The 26,326-nt window shown below is 37.0% G+C and overlaps 1 protein-coding gene and 2 long non-coding RNA genes across 3 annotated transcripts; all 3 read left to right on the plus strand.

Moving 5' to 3' along the window:
• Nucleotides 1–104: 104 nt before the first annotated feature.
• Nucleotides 105–4,619, plus strand: LOC106155849 (uncharacterized). Its single transcript, XM_013530863.2, has 8 exons — nucleotides 105–673; nucleotides 1,047–1,190; nucleotides 1,387–1,458; nucleotides 1,727–1,835; nucleotides 2,034–2,167; nucleotides 2,368–2,618; nucleotides 2,844–2,996; nucleotides 4,127–4,619. The coding sequence occupies exons 1-8, from the start codon at nucleotides 418–420 to the stop codon at nucleotides 4,280–4,282; spliced, it is 1,275 nt and encodes a 424-aa protein (XP_013386317.2). The 5' UTR covers nucleotides 105–417; the 3' UTR covers nucleotides 4,283–4,619.
• Nucleotides 4,620–6,737: 2,118 nt separating this feature from the next.
• On the plus strand, nucleotides 6,738–19,199 carry LOC147763440 (uncharacterized). The gene is made up of 2 exons (XR_015332665.1): nucleotides 6,738–7,025; nucleotides 18,178–19,199. It is a non-coding gene; the product is annotated as an uncharacterized LOC147763440 (long non-coding RNA).
• Nucleotides 19,200–22,303: 3,104 nt separating this feature from the next.
• Nucleotides 22,304–26,295, plus strand: LOC106155838 (uncharacterized). Its single transcript, XR_001237649.2, has 3 exons — nucleotides 22,304–22,517; nucleotides 23,020–23,205; nucleotides 25,040–26,295. It is a non-coding gene; the product is annotated as an uncharacterized LOC106155838 (long non-coding RNA).
• The last annotated feature ends 31 nt before the right edge of the window (nucleotides 26,296–26,326 follow it).

Genomic DNA, 26,326 nt, shown 5'->3' on the forward strand with positions numbered 1-26,326 from the left:
TGCAAAGAAAACGACTATTAGATTAGTCAGTTGGGAAATGTGGGCTTTTTGTCCAACCAATTCCCATAGTGATAAATCGGCTTTAAAAAGGTAAAATTCTCCGAAATTCAATATCTAGATTTTTTTCGTTTTCGTCGAATTTGCGTGACACACCGAACAGTCAGATTTCATCGCGAGGACGGTGCAACTGCGCCATATTTATTCAGTCATCTATCTATTGATGAGTTCAGACATAAAATATATGTACATAAAATTCAAATTGTAAACCCGTAAACTCTCGTCCCTGACATTGGGAGACGTGACGTCGTGAAGACAACGGACAGCGCAATGTGACTTACGTCATAACCAGGATGACGTCATGGTAGAAAAAACCTGGGTAATCCAACAAGCAACATGTTTGCCGGGGACTAAAATAATATGAGCGAACAGCGTAAAAAATCGCATAACTATCAGAATCCTGGAAATTGGTACAAGGGGCGGCGCAATGCAATAAGTAAGGATGTGGCACGGAAAAGGAAACAATCACAAAGCAAAAAGAACCACCATTTTCACCTGTCAGTGGTGAATTACGATAGCAACGCAACAAGCAAAGGCGAAGGTTTAAAAAATTTGCCGAGATCATCTACTCACAGCGAGAAATCAAATGCAGAATTGACGTCCTCTCAAATTGCAGGTAGTAATTTAAAATTATTTTGAATTTATTTTGTCAAAATGGTTAGAGACAAACTCATCTAAGGCGCCCATGCCGCACACGTTATAGAGATTATAGTCGCTACACGACACTAAGAAGTGACGTGCGCTAAGAAAGAAATTAACGTCTGTCACTGATAGACATTCAAATAAACAGATTATGTCACATTAAAAAAGACTGAGTAGAGCTGAATTCTTCTCGTAGAATGATTGTTACACGTACCCTGTATTACTATTTACATGTATCAAAGTCGAACGATTTTTCTTTAGCATCTTTCATTCTCGTTGTAGTTATAACACACATTGAAATGACAGTTGTTGAATTAACAATGAAGTAAACTTATTCCACGCTTCAGCGTTCCGAGAGATATTTGATCTATTTGACAGCAATGGAGGAGGAACCATCGATGCCGAGGAGTTCGACAAGACCCTGCGTTCTGTTGGGGTTACCCTGTCTCACGATGAGATCAGAGAAATTATGTGCAAAATAGACAAGGACCGTACGTAATAAAGCCATGTTAATTTGGCAATACTATACCACTGTAAAAGAAGCAAAGTTTTGTTAATAAAAGTAAAGAAATAGTCTTCAGATAACATTGTTAATACTCTCTCTCTCTCTCTCTCTCTCTCTCTCTCTCTCTCTCTCTTTTGTCACATTTTATTTCGTTTCACTGCTTCTTTCCTGATTCCTTGTAGAGAGCGGTGAAATAGACTTTGAAGAGTTCCTAGAAATCATGACAAGCACGGAACAATTTTTGGAGGCCTTTGGTAAACTTTATATCTTTTATGACATTTTGTAGTGTTAAAACATCACATGCATTCAGATCAAAGTAATTCGTAATGGAACATAGTGCGCAATTTATTGTTAAGGAAAACAGGTACATGTAATGTGTTGGATGACTTTATATACATTGTGCATATCATTTATATACATTGTGCATATCAAATGGAGGTGTTGCTTTGGAATTTTCACTCCAATTAGAAAAGAACATCATTGTTATTAAAATGTTTTAGCAATATTATTTTTATACTATAGCAAATAACCACGCAGACGAAAAGGAGAGTCGAGGGTCTGACGTCCTGTACGATGCGCTGACAAGATTTCTTAAATCTTGTGCTTTGGCAAATATGGATGAAATTGTGGGGTATGACTCTCTCTCTCTCTCTCTCTCTCATTAACAATATCTCTCTCATAACACAACATGTTGCAATTGAAACAAATTCTGAATATGCAAAATAAAAGTATTTGAGAGTATGCTTACAAATGCAGCTGCCTACATCTAATGATACACGGTGTTTTTCCTGACAATAGATTTGACGTGTATTGTTTTATTGTCCGTCAGTTTCTACCACACGACATACAAGCACATCCAGGCTCCCCATGTGGTCGGATATTATGCTGCAGGCGCCAGAGTGATTGGGCTTAACGAGAAGGAACTGGTCCAGCATTTCGAGAACATTAGGGCTCACAATGCAGGTTAACAGTAATATGTATTTAGATTATATTTGCCCCCCCCCCCCCCCCCCAACACGTCTCTCTTAATTTTTACTCTAATCCTCACAATCAAAGTTGTCCCAAAAATTGTTGCTGTATAAAATTGAATGTTTTCATCTACAAATAAAGTTGCAACTGAATGAGTCATGACATATTCTTACAGAACACTTTTAAATTCACAGCATATGGTGAGAAGTACGAGAAGAGCCCGTATGCCCAACAACCCCACGTGATACCTTCAGGCAGAACAAGCCTAAAGCATAACATGGCACGCAACACCAAGAAGAACAGGAAAAGAGGGAAAATCAAGATAAAGGTTTTACTGAAGCATCCTGAGGCGGAACAGAGCCCTGACATGGGGAGACTCTCCGACTCCTTCCCAAGGGTGTCTTGCATAGGCCAGAGACAGGAAAATATGCCACACGAAAGAGATGTAATTTTGTATCTTTCTATTCTTTTTTTTTTTTTTTTTCAATTTAACTTTACATTCTGATATTTTGACAGAACAAAATGTAAAACACTAATTACCATCCACCCGTCACATATCCACTTTTCTCACCAATTCTCTTTTTTTCGTTCAATTTTTTTTTAAATAATTCGTGCATGAATAACAGAAACCATGTATACAGTAACTTTTATTTTGTTGGTCACATTGTAGTACCTTCGGCCACTGGACCCCCGGAACCGTCGCAATGGGTGGATGACACATCGCTTGAAGCACACATGGGTTCGTCTACCAGGGATCCATCTGAAAGATGCCAGACGATTTGATACCCTCACAGCCGAAGATTTACCAAGTATCAGAACAAGCGTAAGTTTTAAAATGGATATTGATACTGGTGTAAAGGGAAGTTTAAGACAACTATCTACGTCTCTTATTGTTTCTATTATATATCCTCTATATTCAGTAGCTGAACCTGTGGAGTCTAATTAAAGAAAAAAAAAACTTCGGTCATTGAATGTGGTGCCGAAGCAATCGAGATGAAAAAGCATCTCTGTTTTGTATCTGAATTAGATATAAACAACATAAGTGAAGTTAAAATCAGTTGTTTAACCGTCAATTGAAACAAGGAGGTAAAACAAAAACGAAGAGAAATATTGTGAAGGGTAGTTTTGAGTAAAGTCAGGGGAAATATGCGACAGAAAGTCGGAAAGTGCGTTGGTGTATGTAGCATAAGTAACGGTTTTCCTGGAATGGCAAACCAATAGAGGGCGCTTCAATCTGACCACAGGGTCCACCAAAAGTCTGTTACAAAATTATTGTATCAGTACAATACTTGAATTTTGTATACTACTTTAGAGGTCTCTGATATCAGAGGGAACGAGGGCGAGTTCATGTTCTTATCTCAACACGCGTTTCACGAAAGAATGTTGTGGTTGCTTAAACGTGACCACACTTAAAGCAAGCAAACTATTTCTTGTTTAATTCTACATGCATTTACAGCAAATCCTCTTTGTCATTATTGCCACACCCCCGTTTCACAAGCATTCATACTAATTAAAAAAAAACACTTTTGATATAAATCATACCTGCTTTCCTTTCCGAAATCACCACCGTGATGTGTTTAATGTTAGACCGGTGCCCAGCACAATGATATATCACAATTGTCCTACTGGAACACAGAATAATGTACGGTGCAGATACACCACAATTAACCATTTTGACATCTCAAATAGGAATGGCTCGTTGTTTATAGTTTTCTTTTTCGCTGAAACAATGGAACCTACATACTAATTGCCAAGTAAATACGAACTGTAGGCGGAAATAATGAATACACCTACCGGTACCCAAATAAATGTTATTAATTCCCAGTATTTTGAAGAAATTAATGTTCCAACACGCCTTCCTTGAAATACTAACCACATGTATACTATTAAAAGCCAAATTCTTGGCTGACATGATGCTGCTATAATAAGTAAATTTAATGCTTTATCTATCAGGTCGCAGTTGCCAAAAAGGCATACCAGTCCCATTTGAGGGAAGAGCAGCAGTGTGAAACCATGCAGCACTGGAAGGCGCTGAAACCAACAGCGATACATTCGCGGATGTTACGTAACCATTTCCGCCAAGTTTTCTGCGCATACTCTGCTGTATAATTAAGGCATTTATAAGAATATCACGTGGATTTCACAAAAATCATATTTTATGTTTTTCAAATGAGAGAATAATTAAGAATTACTAGAGAGCTTAAAATGCTAATATTTTGTTTCATTTGTATGTATGTTCTTTTGTTAGCTTTTATTGTAATTCTTGTCCCGTTTATTTATTTGCCGATGATAACTTCCAATAAGTCAAATTAGCTTTGTGGTAACTTAGAAATAGGATAAACTATGAATCAGAAATGACTTTAATTTGTATTCTGAGTAATGCGACATGTATTTACCCGACCGCAACAGCAGGAAAGCCGAGTCTCCTGCATACAGTGAAATATGCCATATCTTTATGTCCAATATGCGATGATGCGTCATGACAATAATCGGTAAATAAAGATAATTTATTTATAGATATATGTTATTGAGATTGTTGATTCAATATGATATTGCCCGTACGGTAAGATTTATGACTGGTAATTCTTAAAGGAACATATAACGTTTTAATACTCATTGTCGCTTCTCTATCCCATTAGAATAAGTATCGTGATAGAACGAGCGGAACATACCTCTCGCTTGATGATGTTTTGTCAAGAGATTGTGAATGGAATAGTCATTTCACAAACAAATGGGCTGCTCTAGACCATTACCATTGTCGTCATGGGTGAATCTGGGTAACGCTCCGTTATCTATACATTATACCACGATGTACTGTACACTATTTATCTCTAGCGATCGTTTAATTCGTGCCATTATTTGACGTGTGACAAATCAGAAGTAAAGTGCTGGACTGAAATACTTAAAATAATTGAAACGCACTTCAGTTAACTTCAGCTCAATAGGTTAAGATATATTTAGTATTATAGAGTTAGCCATGGAGCTGACTCTCAACGGGACAGTTGATAACAGATATTCACTTGAAATAAGGGACTGAAAGAACGTTTCAATACCTGTTCAGTCAGGGGAGAGATTAAACTCAAAAATGACTGTAGGGACTGTATCAACCATCAATTTTAGATTATCCATGAGCTCAGTGTAATCATCAATGAAGCGTTTTCTGTGAGTAACGTGCTGACAACCCATAGCAGAACCAAGGAGTGTTAACTAAAATAATGCTAGACAAGAGAATAGGGCTGGGTGCATGTATGGAATATGAAGAAATGTCAACTGCAAGACGTAGATGTTATGAAGTTGAGACAATCTAAACCCCCTCTTTTCCCTCTCCTCCACACACTTTCTTTTTCTCCGTTTTCTAACACGCCGTTGATTTTGAACACAGTAATGTGCGGATTCGAATATTGCGTCAATTAATATTCATAGTCCATATGAGCAACCAAAAAACACAACGCCTATGTGGGTTAATGATTCTATACTTAAAAGTTGGATGATTTTCCCGTTAGTTTCATCCTTTACTGTTCCTTACTCCCATTCTCACCTTCAGCCAAGCAATGAAGTAAAAGTCATTTTATGCGCTAGAATAACGACGTTTTATATTACTTGGAAGTTCCAGTATTTGATTTGCTACATGAACTATCAGTGAAGTAATTTGTTGACATAAACTTGTTCAGGGTGTTTAAAAAGTATAAATTGTTCAGCGTTTCAAAGCGGAACTGTCCTAACAGGTCTGTAATAATATTGAAACAAGGCACCTTCCACAAAAGTTCTTTACAGTTAATTGCACGTCATAAAATTGAATCTTCGTTATTAGACATTTCCTTGGCTAGTTGCCATTTAGCATCTCAAAAGTTTGTTTTAGACGCTGGGTCAAAATGGCTATTCTGTGTACACATTGGAGTTTCTTAACTACCCGCGTCATCACAAAAAACACAAAAATTAAGGCATCCGTTCGCTGCATCCTGTTTTTTAACTGTCTGTCATTCTTTCAGACACATTCCTGAAGGACATGTTTAGCAAGTCATTAGACCAGAGCGGTGACGGATTCGTATTATTGCGTCTCCATTTTTAAATATCAACCATCGATGCGTCAAAGTAGGTAACTGGATTAGTTTTTATCGGTCAGTTAATAGATATATTTCATACCTTTGGCACGGAAGTAAATAAAATATGCCTGGAAAGACCATTATATTTGTGTCATTTTAGATGGCATTTATAAGTGAAACACCCTGCGACGCATGCAATAGCCTTTATTTCAAGCTAGCTGATAAGATCCTTCTATTTTTTTTCCGATCCAACGATTATTCCGAGCGCCTATTGATGAGCTTATGGCATTTTTAGCATCGTTTGCTAGTTGATAAATATATCAAGTCAACTGAATCTTGACTAAGCAATGATTTGGGCACTGAGATAAAAGGAAAATCCGAACATTTCGTAGGTGCGAATACAATTATCCGTCTTTCGTGAAGCCGTCACAAACTTATCACCCTGATTGGTTCTTTAAGTCTGAATAAATTAGGCGGGAAATCCACTTAATGAACAAATCGATCAGCCAGGGAAGGTCCTTTACGCGTTTTCTCTTTATAACTCGAGTCACTCTGGCAAAGAATCAGAAATGTAATTTTTCTGTTCACTGGCCGATAGTTGCTACGTCTCAGTATCTTGATTTTGATCCAGCAGGCTTTTAATTTTAGTCAGAAAGTCGGAGACGCTTGATTGGAGTGGGTGGGTTATTTTCGTTTGATTGGCCAGTTACGCAGTGACAACCGTTGACATTCAGATATAAAACCAAGATTAGATTTCTATTAGGAGCACTAGCCGAAAGATCAACTTACGTTGGGCCCATGCAAGACAGGTAAGGTTTTTATGTTGACGTTAAAAAGGCAATTTTGCCCTGCGTATTGCAAACTTGTTTTGCCGTTCATTGGCACCTAATGAAAGAGGTGTTTTATTTCTTTTCAAACTTATTTATGTGATGATTCCCGCACTGCCGTTTATAGAATCTCACGATTGACTTCTCTCAAGAGAAAGGCATGTGGCAGCATCCCCAGGGGAATCATTGACGTTGTGTTGGCCATATTTGTAAGGCAATCCCAGTTTCTCCCCCTCTTACTGTCAGATTAATGCTTTCGAACGAGTTCCTTCTTCTGCCAACAGTGAACACGCTAGTTGACAGCAGGGTTCCCACCACTACACTTCTTAGACCGAGTAGATTCATCGCTTATCGTGTTTACAGCATAGGACTACACATGTAATCACATGGGATTGATAGAAGAATTCTCATAAATGAGCGGAGTTGGCAATGCTGAAAAAAAATGACTCAGTCAGGAAGTCAATGACTGAAATCCGTAGTTCACTCCTAGCTTAAAGCTAAGCTTATACATGGTATTTGCAATAAACCAGCGGTTTAATAAGGACTTTTCATCAATATACTTTTGTCCATTCTAACTGTTTTTCCTCAATTAGTGATTGTTTTGTTACGCTAGCAGACCCACCTCTTTAATGATAATTTGGAAACTAAATTTCGTATTGCTCTCAGTTAGTTAAAGTTATTTTGTTTTATAATCAAATTTGCGTTATTATAGAAGTAGCACAATTAACGGAGTCTAGACGGGGGATGATAAGCACTTGCTTTAATGCTAATTATTGATACCAATATTGATTGACTGACATGTAAGTTTAATGTTTTCATAATGTTAAGTTCAGTATCATTTGGTTACATTACTATATCAAAAAAAATAAAAAAACTGACAATATAACCAAGAAACGCATATGTAATAAACACATACATCTGTAGATTTCGAAGCGATTCTGTGTCGTAGGAAATATCTTTTGGCAAAAAAGAATAAATAGAAACAAAGAAACCCCCCAAAAAATGAAAGAAAAGCTATAATAAAAAAGATTTTGTCTCTGTTCACAGGAAGAATGAATCCTATAATTGCTTCAAAACAATCACGCTTTTTTGTCCTTGATGCATTCAGCATTATGATATGTGTCATGTGTGAGGGAACAAGAGGTAAAAAAAGCTCTAACAGGTACATGATTGTTATTGTACCTTCCATTTTCGAAAATATTTTTTAATAAACAATAACTTAAAGTCTTTGTGACTCCCTGTTCTTACAGGGACATGATTACTATTGTGTCTACCTTTTTCGGAGAAATAAAAAGAAACCAATTGCTAAGTCTTTGCGACTCCCATGTTAATTAAGGTACTTGTCCTTTAATCAAAGTGTTCCGCCAATTTACCGTTCAATATGTTAACAACACCGGTGTAATCAACAGGAATTGTTTTCAGTTCTCTGGGGGACAAAATATCCGTCAAAACCTGACAAGGTCAGACATGGAATGAATTAATAACTAATTATTAGCTACTTGACTTACTTGTATAATGGGCAAGCCACACGGAGTGTCTTAATTACATACTTATACTGTTTTTGGTGCCACGTACTTATTCCTGTGACAAGAAAACGGCATTTGTATCATAGATAATGATACGGTGATCCTTGTCAAATGTTGGAAAAGCTGACATAATATTGAATAATTGACGAAATTGGATACGAGTTCTAATCATATTTTTTCCTTTGCCTCTTTCATTCTTGTATGGTATATCTATTTTAGCATATCAGATAAAACTCAAAGAAGTGACATGCCCTCCTTTCTCGCCACACGCCTTCTCGTAAATGTATGTATTTGGATGCAGATAACAGGGTTATTTCCAGACAACACATTACTTTTGAAAGCGTCACCTATGAAACTTTCAGTGAAATGAAAATATTAATTAATGAGATGCCTTAATGGGGCACCCATCATAGATATGAAGTAGTACTGCAGGAGCACGCATGAGATAGGAAATAGTGGGCAATATCCGGAAATGTCGCCATTAAATTGACGCGAAAGATTAAATCCCGCCTTGCCTGCAGGAGCTGAATAAAACCCCACGCTTTTTAGGGCAGAACAAAGAACTATCCCCTGGGGTTTTAGACTTTTCTGTAGTACTTCCCGACTAAAGCATGTTGTAAGGGAATTTTTAAAAAGATGCTATTTTTACGTACTTAACCGACCTAATTTATTTAATAAACCGCATTTCTAGTTCAGTTGTTACGGCTTAAACAGTACTAGAACAGCTTTCGTGATCAGCAGATAGCAAAATGATTTATTTCTGACTATGGATACCAGTTCTTATTCCACTGTTGGGACGGCGTTGTTATTGCGTTAAATCGCGCCCAGTTTGACTGTATTCTTATGGAAAGGAATACAGTCAAATGTGGCGACCAGCTGACTAAGCGTGTACTAAGGTAAGCCTCCACAAATGGACTAAAATGCGGGCTACGACTTCAATTTAACTGTACAATGTAAGTCATAAGAAATTCAGGGTGCGTGTGGTGGTTTTAGTCACCATAGCATCTTCACGCACTTGAACTTTCAGCCCCTGTTTTTTGATCCTGTTTTTATTCTGACTCCATTGAAAAGTTCAGATACATTTAGGAAGGACCGGTGGGTGGACAGCCCAAACTACAGACTGGAACACGTGTGCGTGCAATATAAGAGTGCATAACAAACAGAAAAGCAGAGCTACATTAAGAATTATTCGATGAATGCATAAATACCTTTAGTACGTGTAAGTCGTAATATGGAACATAAATGCTGCAGTGCACTAGGGGTCAGTTATACAAAATGAGATGAGTTCCATTTTTTAATAATTTCCCATATTTGTTGCAATTTCTTATATACTATGTTGTGACCGATACTTCTACAATTATCATGTTCCTGTGGAACAGATTGTGGGTGTGTCATTTTGATTTTTTCTTGTGAATATACGGAACCGTTTTTTGCCAAAAAGAAATAATTATCCTGTAGCTATAACAATATTCCAGAAATCTTCACAAAAAGTCCTACATCAAAAAATGTATATGTTTTGAAGACCACTTTTTACATGCTTTTGGTTATGTAAACGACGACATGCTTTCCCTTAATTATTAGTAACCGAAAATTGCCAATTTAAAACGGTTTTGGTAATTCTCATTAATCTTTAATAACAACCTTTCCTTGGTTTCTGACGGAGAATAAACAGATATAAAACTAAAGATAAGATTTCACGAATAGTTATTTGAAGCAGTTTCTATTCTATTTCTTCTAGATGATTGTTTGTTCTTGAATTATTGGAAATGCTATTAATTTTCCTTCTCGTTAAGCAATTACATTATCTTAATTACGTATCGAACCAGATTGCATACAAGACTGTGCCTATCTCATACTCAGAGCATTACGATAGCATCGTCGATTCATAATGAAATAGTTTTTGGGACTGCCACATGCGTACATGTTAGAGTTATAGGTATTTATGTATTTATTCATAACAACGACATTTGTATTTATTAATTTGTCTTATCTGCCGTTCATGAGAGTTCAAAGCGTCAAGGGGGAACACAAAACATATGAAACTCTTTTTAAGTGATTGAATAGGAGATAACGATTACTTGGTTAACAATACCCGAAACAGATATCAAGAACGACCGCTGATTAGCGTACTAACTGTATTTTAATTATATTTAGATCCGTGCATACATCGGTGAACAGTGCAATGGATTCTGAAAAGCCATTTAAGGTTTTATTTAGATGATGTCCCTATGAAAGTATTTTTATAGCTCGTGAAAGTAAGATATTTGGTTTCATTAATCAGCATAATTTTATGTTTGCTGTAAGCTAAGATCTAATAAACGTATATTAGATCTTAGCTGTAAGGAAAAATTGTGTCCCAATATCAGAATATATGATATTACTACATGGTTTCATTTGCTAAATAAAAACATTAGTGGCTGTAATGCGGTAATTAAATAGCTGACAACACGCCTCCCCCTCCGTGAATGGGCGTCTTTTATGTTATTCTTTTTTAATATGAATTGTTGGGTAAAGAAAGCATTTTGGTTCATTTCAAATGGCCCCCCTCTTCAAAACGTTTCGTAAATGTTATATCAAACCTCCCCAAACTTATTATCGTTTTGTCGGTTTTTCCTTCCTTTCTCACTTGCATACATGTATATCGTACACCAGCGTGAAATTGAACCTTAAAGTCCAGTGCTAAGCGAGTCTTACAGGACTATTTGACGATCTGATAGCTCACACACCCAACCCTTCGTGCATTTTGTCACGTCCTGCATTTCTGATGGGTGCCAGTGTTGTAAGTAATTATTGGAATAAAGTGAAAGAAATCGCCCTTCTGCTCACACGCGATTTAACATATAATTTCCAAATGGTCCAAATGTTTTGAAGTCAAGTCTAAAGGCAGTATACTTGTACACATCCTAGCCACTTTCCATTCGAAATCAAAGCGAGTGTGCGTGTCTCACTTTAAATAATGAAAAATGTTATAATTTGAATATATGAAGCAGTTGTCCATCGCCGTTAACGGCAAAAAGTCAATCTCGGGTTTTATTAAATAAAGTATCAAAACAGGATAGACAGGGAGTCAGAAAGGTTGGTGTGGGGCGTCAAGTTAAATGTCGCCAGATCTCCTGGCTTTATATTGAGAAATATACTTGTAGTTATATGTACAGAATTACTTTCCCTGAAAGAAAGTTATCGTTGTTAAATATTTTGTCTTCTCTGTGTCGCAATGCGGTGATTTCCCATTAAGATACACGTTGATTGCATTCTACTTGCGATGTTATTACAGGGTATGATGCTTAATATGGGTAATTTGTCTAATATGACCATAGTGCCAACTTGTTAGATGCCAAAATAAAAGAGCTCACAGTTACATAACATCAGGATGAATATCTATTAATATGATATACCATAAAAAGCGGCAATTAGAGCGTTGGCAGCGAGCAAGGAAGAAGCGTGTAGGGAGCAGGCGCTCTCCCTCTTCCTCTGGTGCTTCATAGTTATTGCGTTTTTATTTCCCACCCACCCACCCACCCTCAAGGGGGTGTACGTAAAATTCCAGACTTGCAACTCAGCATGGGGGGTATAGTCGTTTCATCATCAGTAGGTTTTTATATTCATATCATAAAATGTTTGGGTACTTATAAATGAAATGATTTAAACGGTAATGGTTTATATTGATTGCCCTTATGTGACCAATACAAATTTTCTGCAGAATTACATTTCTCAAAACATATTTTTTATTTGACGTTCTTCTGGTATGACACCCCCCCCCCACTCTCCCCCCCCCCCCACCCCAAATTTGGATAATCTGACCTTTTGCCCTGTCACGGATAACCAAACACTTATCTCCGACAAAAGCAAGAGGGACAGTGAAGATGTCGGAGATGTGCATACTGTAGTAGCATCGGCTGATAGCTTTCACTTGTCTGACGCCGGGAAAATCTGACATCTCTTCCGTACTTAAGAAATCACCCATAATTGAGCGACATTTAGGACGTAATTGCCAATCAGCGTGAAAGGCCAGTAAATACAGAGTGATTCTCTTTGTATAATGTAGGCCTTCTTGAGATTTATTGATGTTTATAATGTGAAGGAACATATAAAGCAGTTCCAGAAGACTGTCTGGCCGTAGATAAGGGAAAATCAGTAGCGTTGTGTCCTTTTTGCATACAAAAACCCACCTCCAGGCGTTTCAGTGTTGAAGGGAGTGAAAACATGCTGGGCAGAATTTGGTGGTGGATGTACTTTTAATAGGGAAAGGGTCTTTAGCCAACGATTTACTCATATTGGAAAGAAATCTTTGAAACTAAAAAAGCAATTTGCCAACTATTGTCGACTTTCTCAGATGAATTTCGCCAGGCGGCGCATTTTGAAATATTGCATGTTTCGCATATCGTAGCTTTTCACATCAAGTAACGAAAAAACTATTGTAAACACGACAATGACAATGTAAAAGGGTTCCGGTTAGAAGGAAATGAGCCGCTATCAGGCATTTCTTGGCCCACCAAGGCGATTTTCAACCATACGTGTAAACAAAAACATCACGCAAACAACACTTTTTGCGTGATAGGCATGTCTTGAAAAAAAAAGCAGTGCTGCTCTTATAAAATCGTTTTAGGAACGTTATAGCCAAATATATATGAATTATACTTGCTTTGAAGTCTGAATTACGTCAATTTTCCAAAGCATACTAACAAGTTCGACTCAGAATACAAGATCGTTGAAATGCCCTCTTTGTCCAAATGCGGTTTTATTAAACACTTTTGTCAAGTTATACGATAACGCTGGGTAGTAGTTGCTAGAACGACTACACATTGCCATTAATCAAGTAACCACATTTCTGTGTCATCACCTCACCGTTGTGCGCCAACAAGATAACAATTGTACCATGTTTGAGCATAAAATAGAGCCTAGAACTATGAGACAAAATGGATTGATCAAATACTTTGACGATTTAGGAAATAAGGTGAAACAGCTGGCCAATGAAGAAAAATAGAGATTCCGACAATCCCCTCTTTGTACATAACTTGCTAAAATATTTTTTTAGATGTAAAAAAAAACCTGCCACCGACGGACCCCTCCTTGTTGTATATGACAGCTACGATATTTGAATTGATAGTTGAATAAAGACGTATATTTCTATATCTTGGTCCTCGACTAACGTATCTTTAAGTTTGACCAATTTGTCGTTGGTCTTAATCATCTGCATTTCACTCTTTACTACACTGCTTTTATCGAAGAGCAAATATATATGTGGGACATGCCCCTTAAAGGATTAGGCGTTTACTAGGACTACCCGCAGATCTTTTAGCATTAACACCCACCTAAACCACAAATTAACCAGAACAACCAGAGCGGATGGATGTTAGTGCTAGGTATTGTTTTGTTAGAACTATTATGGGCGTGTGGTGGTTAATATGGGCGTTTGTACTAAAAGATCTGCAGGCAATGTTAGTGAACGCCTAATCCGTTTATAAGGCCTGTAGAAACAAAGCTAGAAAACCCCGAATGGGGCTTGATCAGAATATGTTGGTGCACACATATACATGCTCAAGCTTCATAAACGATAATTGCCATTTGCTAACACGAGCCTGAAATTTAGGAGCACAAATGCACAAATTAACGTCTCGAGCCACAATTAAGTACCCCAACGTAAAATTAAATGCCACAAGCCCAGTTTGATAACAAAAACATGTTGGCCATCTTCAATCCGGGTCTCTGGCTGTATACATAGGCCCCCATACGGGTTCTTTTTATCAACCATACCGCGTATTAATACGACAGCAATGCGTTCTCGACACTCTTGGGATCATCCGGAACGTACTGAACGTTTTATAAATGGATAAACAGTTTGTTTTAACAAACGCTGGGTTGTGGTAACTAATTTTTGGTGTTCTTAGTCGTTAATTTGGGCATTTGTGCTCAACAATCTGAGGCTCGAGTTAATCCGTTTGTAAGGCCTGACATACAAATTCTGAATGGTATAACATTGTCTTTGACTCTGCTGTTACACCAAGTTATGCTTTCTGGAACATGACATTTACTTTTCTCCTTTCTTTTCCATATAATTGGTCACCAAAAGGAGCCCCCCCCCCCAAAAAAAAATATTTCCCCAAATATACTGTTACTTGAAGGTAAAACACATATTTATAATAAGACACAAATGCGTTGATTGAATAATATGTTTTGCCCTTATTTGACCTAATTGAAATCACAGATGCAATATTCTTTTTAAATATTCCATTCATTTTTAGCAAGAGTGTATATCTACAGCTATCAAAATGCAAACTTTCGTTCGTTTATACAGTATCCGCAATATGAGCACATAGAGAGTGAAACAGTAGCGAACACGTTTATGTACCCACTAACCGAATATCCTTAAATAATTACGAAACACATAAGCTCATCTCACTTTGATATTCATGAAACGTCTGCAGTATTTAGACACTTCGATTAATTCATAATCTTGTCTGCGATAGTTCTTAAAAGATCCATTCTTTAAATCAGCGCACGCTCTACACTTTTACATACTATGATATAACATTCATGATCAAAGGGCGTTTGAAAGTGCCCTTGTTCATTTAAAGTCAATGCGACGATTTTACCCTTAAAAACTATATTGACTATCGGTAGCCCGATACTGTTTGGTCAACATATATTAACATATCGCACTTCAAAACAGAGAGAATCTTTGTTGACAACAGTCAGCAATGACAGCAGATGACGCAGATAATTTAAGAACTATAACTGCTCATCATCGACATACTCTTCTTGCCAGTGCCACCTGCTGTACAGATGAGAGCCAAACAATTTCTTCTATTAATTAAAGAATTGAAGTGCGCAGCGGGTAAGTCACATTGTGGGAACAATTTACGGAAGCAAATTATTTTCAACTTCAGAATTTACTGCGTGGCTCGGCAAGCTTTTGGTATCCTTTTATAAAACTGATGATGGCAATTGCATAGCCATACGGATGTCCTTTGAGAAATATTGCGTGTGAACTTAAAAGCACTTTGCCTGTTAAATTTATAAATTCTCAGGGAAACATTTGAAAGAGGGAGCATCTCAAACCAAAGACTCAAAATACCGTTAACACATTGACAGCTGTCAGCTGACAGCTGTGATGCGATGGTAAATTTAAGAAACCACCCCTGTTTATGATGAAGCAACTTTTTTTCAATGACCATATTTTTCAATGAATTTACTGCAGCAGAAAATACTAGGGGCTTAGCTCAAGTTATGTTACCTCCAGTTTCTAATAACATGGACAGATTTACAACATAAATTTGTAATTCCTAGATCGCCAGAACAAGGGAGCTATTGAGGATAAGGAAAGGCAATAGAGTTCAAAGGTCAGTTTTGCATCTATGTCTGGACTCAAATCTACACAGGGCTTAAAAAAAATTATCTGTCCAAGGTGAACATTCGAAACTGACTTCGTTACTTGGTTTCGGCAAACTAGTTTGCATTTATGTCTATTTTTAGATAAATTAATTTTAATTAGATCCAGTTTAATTCAAAATAAAGAGGTGTATGTAATTATTATACGAAGGGCAAACTATATTTTTCTAATTTTAATGATATTTGCTTAAAGTCATTGGCAATGCAAAAGGTGTTTCAAATTACTCAGCAGCGAATGTCGATAAAAACTGACGTTATCATTAAAGGTTAATTTTAGACTAAAAGATATAAATAGGTTAACATGCGTTCACCACTTCAAAGTTATGTGCACAGTATTGAATGATCACCCAGCGTAATTTGAAATCAATACGGTTATTAAATGAGAAAAGGTTTATTAGACCCTGTCACGCGAATGGAACCTTGTAATGAGAGAAATAATTGTAAAATACGAGTTCTTGCCAGAATTTATCGACTGTACAATTTCCATATAACTGAGTTTACCCATGTATTTTGTCGTTAATGCTTGTCCTGGCTGCGACAACGACTGATAGCACCTCGAGAGCGTCAAATCTTACACTGGCATGTGTAAGAATGCGTACAGAATATGTAAGGATCCACGTGCATATGTAGTAGAGTTTGGAGTCAAATTTCGATGACAGAAAACAGGCTGGTGGCTTATCAAATAGGTCGTATATAGTGCTATTTTTTTAAATTTTATCTTATTTTATTTTTCTTTTCTTAATTTTGGGTGAAGGTAGCTTTGATTTCATACTAAATTTATGTTACGACGCTTTGAAATATAGAAAGAATAATACCCCTGCTAAAAAGTATATACTTGTCCGAAGTGCAATGACAAAGACTTCATATCACGGTTCTCTCAATTTAAGGCAGAAAAAGTAGCATGAAGGTAACGTTTTGGTTCATTAATAAACGGTGAACTTAAGTACATAAATAACTTTTATTGTTTATGAATTTATCCATTCTTTACATCCGTTTTCCACCCAAATCGAGGATTTGATCTCTCAACGTTCGAAACTCTTCTGCTGTGTTAGTGTTCTTTACTATCAAAATAAAAATGAATATGCAGCCTTTGATTTATTTCACCACACCCTTTACTTTTCTCTGAGCTTTTCTCTAGCAAGCATCGACAAGCCCTTAAACTAGCTCGACTTAACATTTCTTTTCCTTCAAACATCTAGATCTATCGGTATTTTAGAAAAGAAAGCTATTTTAACACAAATGGCACCAGTAAATGTTGATAAAACGAACCATATCTCAGTCTCACAAGTGAAGAAGTTATAACTGAACTGGCAGATATTGTGAAAGGGGAATGTATGATGCAACATATATACACACTGAGGTTTAAGTTAAACAAATCACAGATGATAGTGAGCATTTTGAATGTCACATACATGTACGTATCAAAGTTTCATAAAATTACTATAAGAAACGGAGCTGACAGCACTTCGATCGACACGTGATGTAGAAGTTTGCTACTTTACATCATGACTAATTTTCTATCGCTGGATTAGGTTGTTAGGCTTGTTTGGATGGTTTTGAATGCTTGCGGAAAATAAAGGTATCGCTGTCATGACGCATTGGTTCATTAGATACGTAAACCAATTATTGGGGATCGAGCTTCTAAATTCGATTGGAACAATTTACAGCTAAATGTATTTTCAGTGTTTTCTGCGCTTTGCTAATGTCATTGGCTTTTTGTCTGTTGGCAAAATGGGATCGTTGAAGTGGAGGGATCCAGTGCCACTTTCGCGGCTATTAAAAAAACAATAAAGCAGTCACGCATTTTTGCAGTATTCCCCTTAAAACCAGGATATCACATTTTATTTAAAAAAAGACTTTCGTATGTACTAACTAAAACAAGAAAGAGGGGTAGTGTAAAAGTATGATATAATCCAACCTCACTACGCCAAAATATTGATCAAAACATACCATTTCAGGTTCCACTTCTCTTCCAAAACTGAATGGCGAATTGAACCTCCTTAGCATTCTTAAGAGAAGGAAATGGCATGAAATTAGACACACGAGAGCATGTTTTATGCACTGAGTAAATGAAATGTCTAAAGTAGCAGTATTTATTTTTCATATTTTTATTTTTCATATTGATGTCCAACATTTATCAATATCATTTTTGCATTCAAGTCGATTATTTCATGTACTTTTTTAATACTAGGGTAACTACATTGCTCTTCTATTTCCAGTCCAGAAAAGAAATGAAGTCCGTCTTTTTCGTTTGCATCTTCTTCACAACTATCGTAATAAACGTGGATTGCGCTCCCTGGCAGATAGGTAACCGCTTACGAACTTCCCATATATCTCAAGCCATGCACAAGTTACAAGGTTCACTTCACAGGATCTTTTATCTAGGACGAAAAAAGCCAAATTCAGGACAGTATTTCACAAACTCATTCAGTACTTTGAAAGGCGGGGAGCCAATAACGAACATCTATCCAATGAAAGGTTACATTCAAGTCGACCAAACGAAGCCAGTGGCAGCGTCCATGCAATTGAAAGCGTTTAATGGCATGGATTCTCCGACGACGGGCAAGCAAGAAAAACGCGCATGGGACGATTATGGACTCGGCGGAGGACGATATGGAAAGCGAGAGTGGAAAGACGGAACATCAGGATTAACACTCACTCAAGACGCAACCAAGCACTCGAATGGGAATACTAACTCGAAACGTTCTGATATTTACTGGCTCGCGGGTGGGCGCTTTGGACGTGACGTCAGCCATGTGACAGATCACGTGGACCCCGAAAATGATGACGATATTGAAAACTGAAAGCAGAAACTGCTTGCGCATACCGTTCCGCAAGAAAACCGTCTCCTTAACCGCTGTATTGTTTTTAGAGATTTCTGTTTATTACAGATAATTGAAATCAAAAGCTTTCGCCACCATGCAGTATTCAACGAAATCGATGTTTCCTCTTCAGTGATTTTCAAGATTTGTTTTGACACTTCAAAGCAACGCTTTTAGTGGATATTAACCGTATTAGCCACACTGTCACTTGACTGAACATTTGATGCAGTAAATCATCTTGGCTAAAAATTGCCATTGCTAGCTTTTTTTTGGGCCTTACTCTGCCCTAGACAGGAGCAATACCAGTAGATAGTGAATATTTGATTGATTTCGTTCTTATTTTAGTCATTCTCGTAACTGAACAGAATTAAGGTAAAGTCCTGTCAAATCTAAAAATAAACTGTTTCTGCTGAATAACATGCATGTTGTCCTGTGGTTTTCTAAGATTTAAGATACCTGTATATCCTAGACGAGCTGTGAGAAAGCACATGCCTTTGTCAAGAAAAATAAGTAGGCCCTACTATACATCAATCCAGATTTCATTGGTCATTTAAAATCTGCCTCTTGAACATAACGTTGAATTACAAGTGGGATACAGAAACCACCCTACAACCTTAAGAGCAATGAGGGCAAATAAATAGAAGAAAATATGTCAGTGATTTTAGCTATTCATTGCTTAAAGATAAGCAACAATAGATATGGAAATAAAGTTGAATAAATATACCGAAAAATCAATGTAAGCTTCTTTAGTAAATGGAAGTTTATACGAAGTTAATAACCAACGGTAGATACGTCAAACTTTACAAACTGTCTCTTATTCATTAAATTTCTACATGCTTAAATTTAGACTACACGGCTTATATGAGCAGTTGGAATGTAGCAGATAAAAATAAAAATTAACAGAAATACAAATAAAGCGTCAGCAGCTTTGAAATTCAAATTAAATTGCCCCCTTTAGGCGGACATTAGGATAGGAAACACGCTTGGTGATTACACGTTTTTTATTCAATACAATTTGTCGTTTGAAAATATATTTTACACCAGGGAATTAATAAATGCGTCATCTGTCATTTCTTGAATATAATCCTTTCTCAAATCACTCCTCAGGGAGGAAGGCGCCTCCGAGCGCTGATATACCTGCTGATTAGAGACAAATACATTGAAAATTGTGACAAGACATTGCAACACTTAACCCTGTCCTAATGTAGACAGGTGGCATTTCTTATTATCAGCCTCCAATCTTGTATCAATTTTGTAATGTGGGTTTTCACTATTCCCCAAAGTTACAAATAACTGTCGACAGGTGATTTAGGGCCTGACATTTTTTGCAAGCTATGAATCTCTGTTTATATTCAAAACGGTGCTGTGCTGTTATGCCTACGTTAAAAATTGTCTGCGTCGTGGTGCGGTTTCATTTACGGGCATTCGCGGACGATTATTTCTAGGTTAAAAACCTTAGCAGCATTGCAGTTATTGTTGATGGTGTTGATGTCAGCATATGGATTATTTACAACCTCGTGTAACTTCATCTAAGTCTTATCTTTGAAATATGAATCTTTGAATCTTTGAAACAGAGAATTATTGAACAGTCACTGTTCTCAAAACATGTAATCACTTTAAAAGCACGCAATGCGCTAAAACTTCATGCAGCAAAAAGAAATAATTTTCTGGGAAATACATAAATATTTTGGTAATTTAGGGAGTGAATACTGAAAATTGTTTATATGAAGCGGGTCCAAGTATTGCTAAATAACGTTTTCTGTTTTGAAAGCATAATTGCAACTTACAAAGATTTCTTGAGTTTATCTTCTTTGACCCTGAGCTTTATGCATGCAAGTAACACGACCATCCAGAACTGATTTGGGCAACGTTTTAAAGATTTAGTCAAATATTCATTGTCGCTCATTGAGTTTAAGATTTAGATTTGATACCGACAATGAATTGCCTTTTTGTTTCTAGTATCAATACGTCTTGTCCAAGTAAGTTCAATGGGTATATTATATTGTTGAAAGCTGCCCCTTCCTGATGTCTTCTGAAACAAAAAAAAATACATCGACACACCCATATACTGTACATGTATTTAAAAAAACCATGCATAATTTTCACTTTTCTTTATTATTTTATTATCAATGTCAGGTTGTTTTATTGTAAATGCTCCACAATAAATGATTACTATTGATACAATCCCCTGAAAAGAAGATGAAAATATAATTTTCTGTATAACAAAGAACACAGATGCACTGGCCCGGTGGACGTCAGCAATTCATTGTGACAACAGTGTGTTGGCCATGATTGCGATAGAGAAGTTGCCCCTGAATCCGAGAAACAACCACGTCTACAATAACTGTACGAATGGAATGTTACCAATACATGGCCTGGCCCGGGTTCTTGGTACACACACACACACACACACACATTCAGTAGCCAACCGGGGGCGGCAATAAAGAGTCCCTTTTTTCCATAAATTCATGATATCGTCATCATCATTATCATCTTCAAAAGAATCAGTTATAGTTCAGACTACTCCAAAATCCTACTGCATAAGTTGTTATAAATATCTTTACTGACTTTGGCGTGATTTATTCACAAGAACGTCACTTTTTCTAACAAAAATAAGTAATAAAAATGACAGTGGTTTAGTTATCTATTTTGATATTTCTGTTCATTTGAATATATCAAACATGATTATCGCCCCTTTGGAATGTTTAGAATAGCTTCCGTTAGAGTGCAGCTGGCATAGTGCCCGATGACTTGGAAATTGTCGACGAACACTTTTCAGTATTTTACAATACAGCAAATCCCACATATAAGCGACAAGCTGACACAGGCACAACGCATGAACCCAAAATGAAAAGATGGCGACCTTCTACCTTGAACCAACGTAGATTTGAGGAGAAAATATAACGCGTGCAATATTTGTAGCATTAAGCGCCTACACCACATGCCACTAAACCGTAAAATAATACAATGAACTCTTTAGTCAAAATACAACGGTGCAACACCAAATGAGTTTCGAAATTCTGTTTCATATCCTGTCATCATTTACCCTCTTGTACATAGTCCAAATGGTCGATTTCTTAAGGATACATGTGTATAGAATTGTTTCATCATTTGTTAATTGTCTTTGATTAAAATAATGCTACATGTACTTAACAAGACCCCCGCCCTTGTAGTTATTCATTTATTTTCTATTTTGTGGTCGATGTTGGCCCTTTTAGTTGGAAGATATTTTAAATGTCAGTTATGTACAATATTAGACGACTTACAAAATAAAAGTTAGTATCTAGTGCAGAAAAGGTAAAATGGAGAGACAGCCAAACACTAGGTGGAAATACCGTCTATAGCGACTATACCGCATATATATAGCGCCCATGAAGCAGAAACCGGTCAAAAAAGCTAACGAGATCTGGCAGAACTCGCTGAGATCGCACTGTGAGCGCGAACAGTTCTCAGCGGTCCATATAGATATTATTGACGTGCAACCATGACGTGAGGAGGTTTTATTAGAGCGATGAATCACTAACCCTGCGAGAGGGAGTGATGTATCGTTAGTTTTGCACACCTGTCACTGCGGCCATGTGACTAGCGGATTTCGATAGCTGGGCTCAGAGGAAGTTTACGGAAATACTAGCCGTGTCCGGTCCTGCGTCTGGTGACCGGGAGAGGCAGGGGCAGCTGGGCAGGGGAATACAATATGCTTTAACTTAAGCCTAGATTCTATAAGGCATACCTTGCAGGTAAGACCACTGAAACTTCCCGTGGTGAATTCTGAGAAAGGGTGTGCTTTAGCATTCGGCATCTTCAGGTGATGTGATCCTATTTATAAAGGTCAAGTTTTCGTAGATGAGGCATAATTCTAGACGGAAAAAAATTGGTTAAAATCATATCCATTAAATTGTTGAAGTAATTGGCTGGCTTGCTTCAAACAGTAAAAGAAATTAATGGCTATTTATTTTAAGACAATCCGTTTCGTAAAAATGATTATTTCTTTTCTTTGTGGCATTTTTGCCTTGCCTTTTACCTATTATGCAGGGGTGAGTGCAGCGACCACTTCAGAATGATGAACTTAACAACACATGTCTGTTACCTATATAACGAGATATATATTTTGGGGCTTCTGAACTTTAGATAGCCGTGTATGTTTAGATGTTTATAAGATCGGTCGTGCTGATCAGTTTTTCCTGAACTAACATAAATTGATCTGATTTCCATTAACATCTATATAGCTACATATTACAGCCTTACAAACTGACCATCCCTCCATACCGACAGATAGATATACAAGGTTGTATTGTGGTGTTTTTCCCTACTGTGGGTTACTGCGAGTCGGAACGTGGCTTAAGGATAAAAGACTTAATTGTGGCCGGTGAACTTCAACCAGAAAAAGGATGAACTGAATCACGTGCGGAGGTCAGACAAAATCCAGTAGGTATTCAGTTGGGCAGAATACGGCCGTCTATTTATTTAGCTAGCGGATGCTTGACATATTGAATGAATGGGCAAGATTAAAAGCTGAATATATAATTCTTTTACTGTAACTGTCTGCATGTATGTAGAACAGAACAGCTGTTTGCACAGGTGGACGTCCAAAGGTCGTCCAGGTAACATAAGCTGGGAGGATTTTTTCTTTCAATTGCATTTGTCACTCAATCACTGAACTAAATTCCATGAAAACAAAATCGAAAACTGTTACATAATTATATTGCAGTGTGTGGGTTTTACTTGGCAACGGCTGTCGGCTAAAGCCTATTTCATGATAACCTTTCCAAGATATACATGCACTGAAACGATTTTTTACCTTTTAATTAAACGAGGAAAGTAATAATTTGCTTTTGTGATGCATGTATGTGGGGAAAGTGGCATATGGATCATTCCACAAAAAAGTGAACAATTGAGTCGAGTCACTGACAAACACATTTTGTGTACTATATGCATAGTTGTTTTGTAGCAGTTTTACCGATTTCTTTCATATTGTAGGATACATGGTATAAAGCAGAGGAATAACATTAGTGAGAATTAGGCAAATATTATGCAAAAATGTGTGGGACTCTGACATGACTCATACTCGGTATGTTGACTATTGGTCGGTATCACTTTAGCTAAATAAGTAGACTAATTTGACTTGACGAGTGAGCACATGCACAGTAGACATTAAGATAATGTGACTTCTAGATCCAAATTTATGAATATTGCTGTAAGTAACATACAGAACATTTGGTTGGTTCCGGCGTACGGGTTCATGTATGATTGCCCCGGTTATTTAAATGTAAATTATATCTCAGGGAATTGAGTGAACCGTATCTTGTTTAAAACTGGCACCCATGTTTCCTGTTATTATTCGGCGTATCTCCAGTCTTGACATAACCTTGAAAGTGTTATAGACGAGAGACCTTTCTTCCAAAGCATTATTTTATTATTATTTACACGTGTAAGTCACACCGTATATGTGTGCTACATGTATCTTTTCCTTCTATTTGAGCAGTATATGTTATGCAATACACTTATTTTTAATTTTTTTTTGTTTGTTTTACAATCCCAGTTTATTTCTCTATATGAGTTAAGCTACCCGAAACCCAAGTTCTGATGGAATGTCTTCTGTAATTCTTAGATATTTAGCACCCTGACTATACTTTCTATTCTCTTTTCCTCAAACATTTACCTAAACAAATGGCCATGAGATAACTTACATTTTTTCGATAACTTGACCTTTCTGCATTTGATTTGCATTGATAAAGAGAAAGCAAATGAAGTTCTGGTGCGAAAGAGAAAGAGCATGTGAAAAGCAAGGGAGATACTGCAAATATCTTCCTGCAGTCAATAATTAGCACCCTGCAGTTTGCCAAGGTGATCGAGTTCACTCCTAAACGTTGTTATACAAGTAACATAATAAGTAATGCCCTGCTAATCGTCCGTCTAAAATGGACGATCTAGGAGTGTCCGCTGTTGATTGAAATTCAAGGGATGCTAAGAATATAATAAAAAAAAAACAAGTTATTTCTCAGGGTTTCATAAGAGGGATACAAATATCTATGAAAAATATTTTAAAAAATAAAAACAATATCATAAAAAAACATTTAATTTACATTCCTTAGGCAAAGATGAGTCATTTACCAATGGTCGGTTAGAATACTTGTTAGGTTCTTTTTAACAATGGAGAGTTGGATGTTCTACTAGTTGCTATTCTGAAAACAGCGTTTTTGCCTTTGTTGATTTGCTTATTACTGTGCAGTTTCTTGTAATTCCATTTGTCTTATTCCAGTTAAGAGATCGTCCTCGAGCCAAAAGGATGTCGTCTGCGTTGCCTCAGACGATTGTTGGCAGAGGTCAAACAGCGAGTCTCCCGCCATACCAGCACAGTAAGATAAGCTTCAAACCGTCCCCTCTGTCGCCAGCATTGGTGAAACAACCACGAAAGGTCGGTGAAGGATTTTCTCCCTTATTTGACGACGATGACGGGCACATAGCACCATCTGAGTCTTCCGAGGAAGAGGAAAAACAAGATCTTCCACAAACTTATTTAGGTTTAGCCGTCGTTGTATGCATATGTTTGAACTTTCCACTGGGACTCGCTGCTGTTGTCTCCTCCATGTTTTCGGCGCTCGAGTACAAAAATGGCGAAGATGAGAAAGGGAAAAGGAGGGCCAATATATCACTTGTTCTCAGTATGGTGGGAATGGTGATGACGATGGTGATTACGATATTGTTTTTGTACATGTGGACTTTGAGAAGCAAAGATCATGGACACGGCTAGCCCGTACATGTACATGTACTCCTAAACCTGTTTCACCTTAGAAATGCACACGTTGTGTTTTGAAAATTATATTCTGTAAAGTGGCAGTGGAGATATCTGTGAAGCAAACATTTCTGAAACCATTCACAGAATTATTTCTGGTATTACAAATTGACACGAAGTCAATCTAGGGAGGATCAATTGCCTCTGCGTTTGGAGATGCAAAATATCAAGAATGTTTATTGCTTAAGCTGTGGGTGATGAAGCCCAGCATCGAGCACTAAACACGTACATCGTCTTCATTTCGCGATGCGCTATCGGGAATAACAAACACCTCTGCTGATTAAAGACATGAAGAGAATAAACCAAGTCTCTGTTAATCAATTAGCTCAATATTTTGATAGAAAATCAAATTTTCCTAAAGTTAGGTTTATTATTTAGATTCACCTCAGACTACGGAACTTGTAATGTACATTTCCTAAATAAACGAGGATATTAATTTCTGCACGTGGCACACGTAATTGAATAAATAAATTGACCCTTCTCTCTTTGAGATATTAAAACTCCTCAATAACATCAAGGTGTATGAGATACCTCCTTGATAGCATTGATTCATTTCTCCTTTGTAAGACGGTGATGGAAACTATTTTCATCACCACGGATCATTTTGATTAAAAACCCATGTCTCCGAATGATGTTTAGGTATATATGTTTAGGTATATATGTTCATGTATATAAGTATTTTAGCTTATAGGATTTAGGTGCAAATAAATGGCTAAAACGCACGTGTGGACACTTACACACAACAGCGTTTAT

The sequence above is a fragment of the Lingula anatina genome, chromosome 2 (genome assembly GCF_051362555.1).
Source record: "Lingula anatina isolate TDL-2025a chromosome 2, LinAna3.0, whole genome shotgun sequence".
NCBI lineage: Eukaryota > Metazoa > Brachiopoda > Lingulata > Lingulida > Lingulidae > Lingula > Lingula anatina.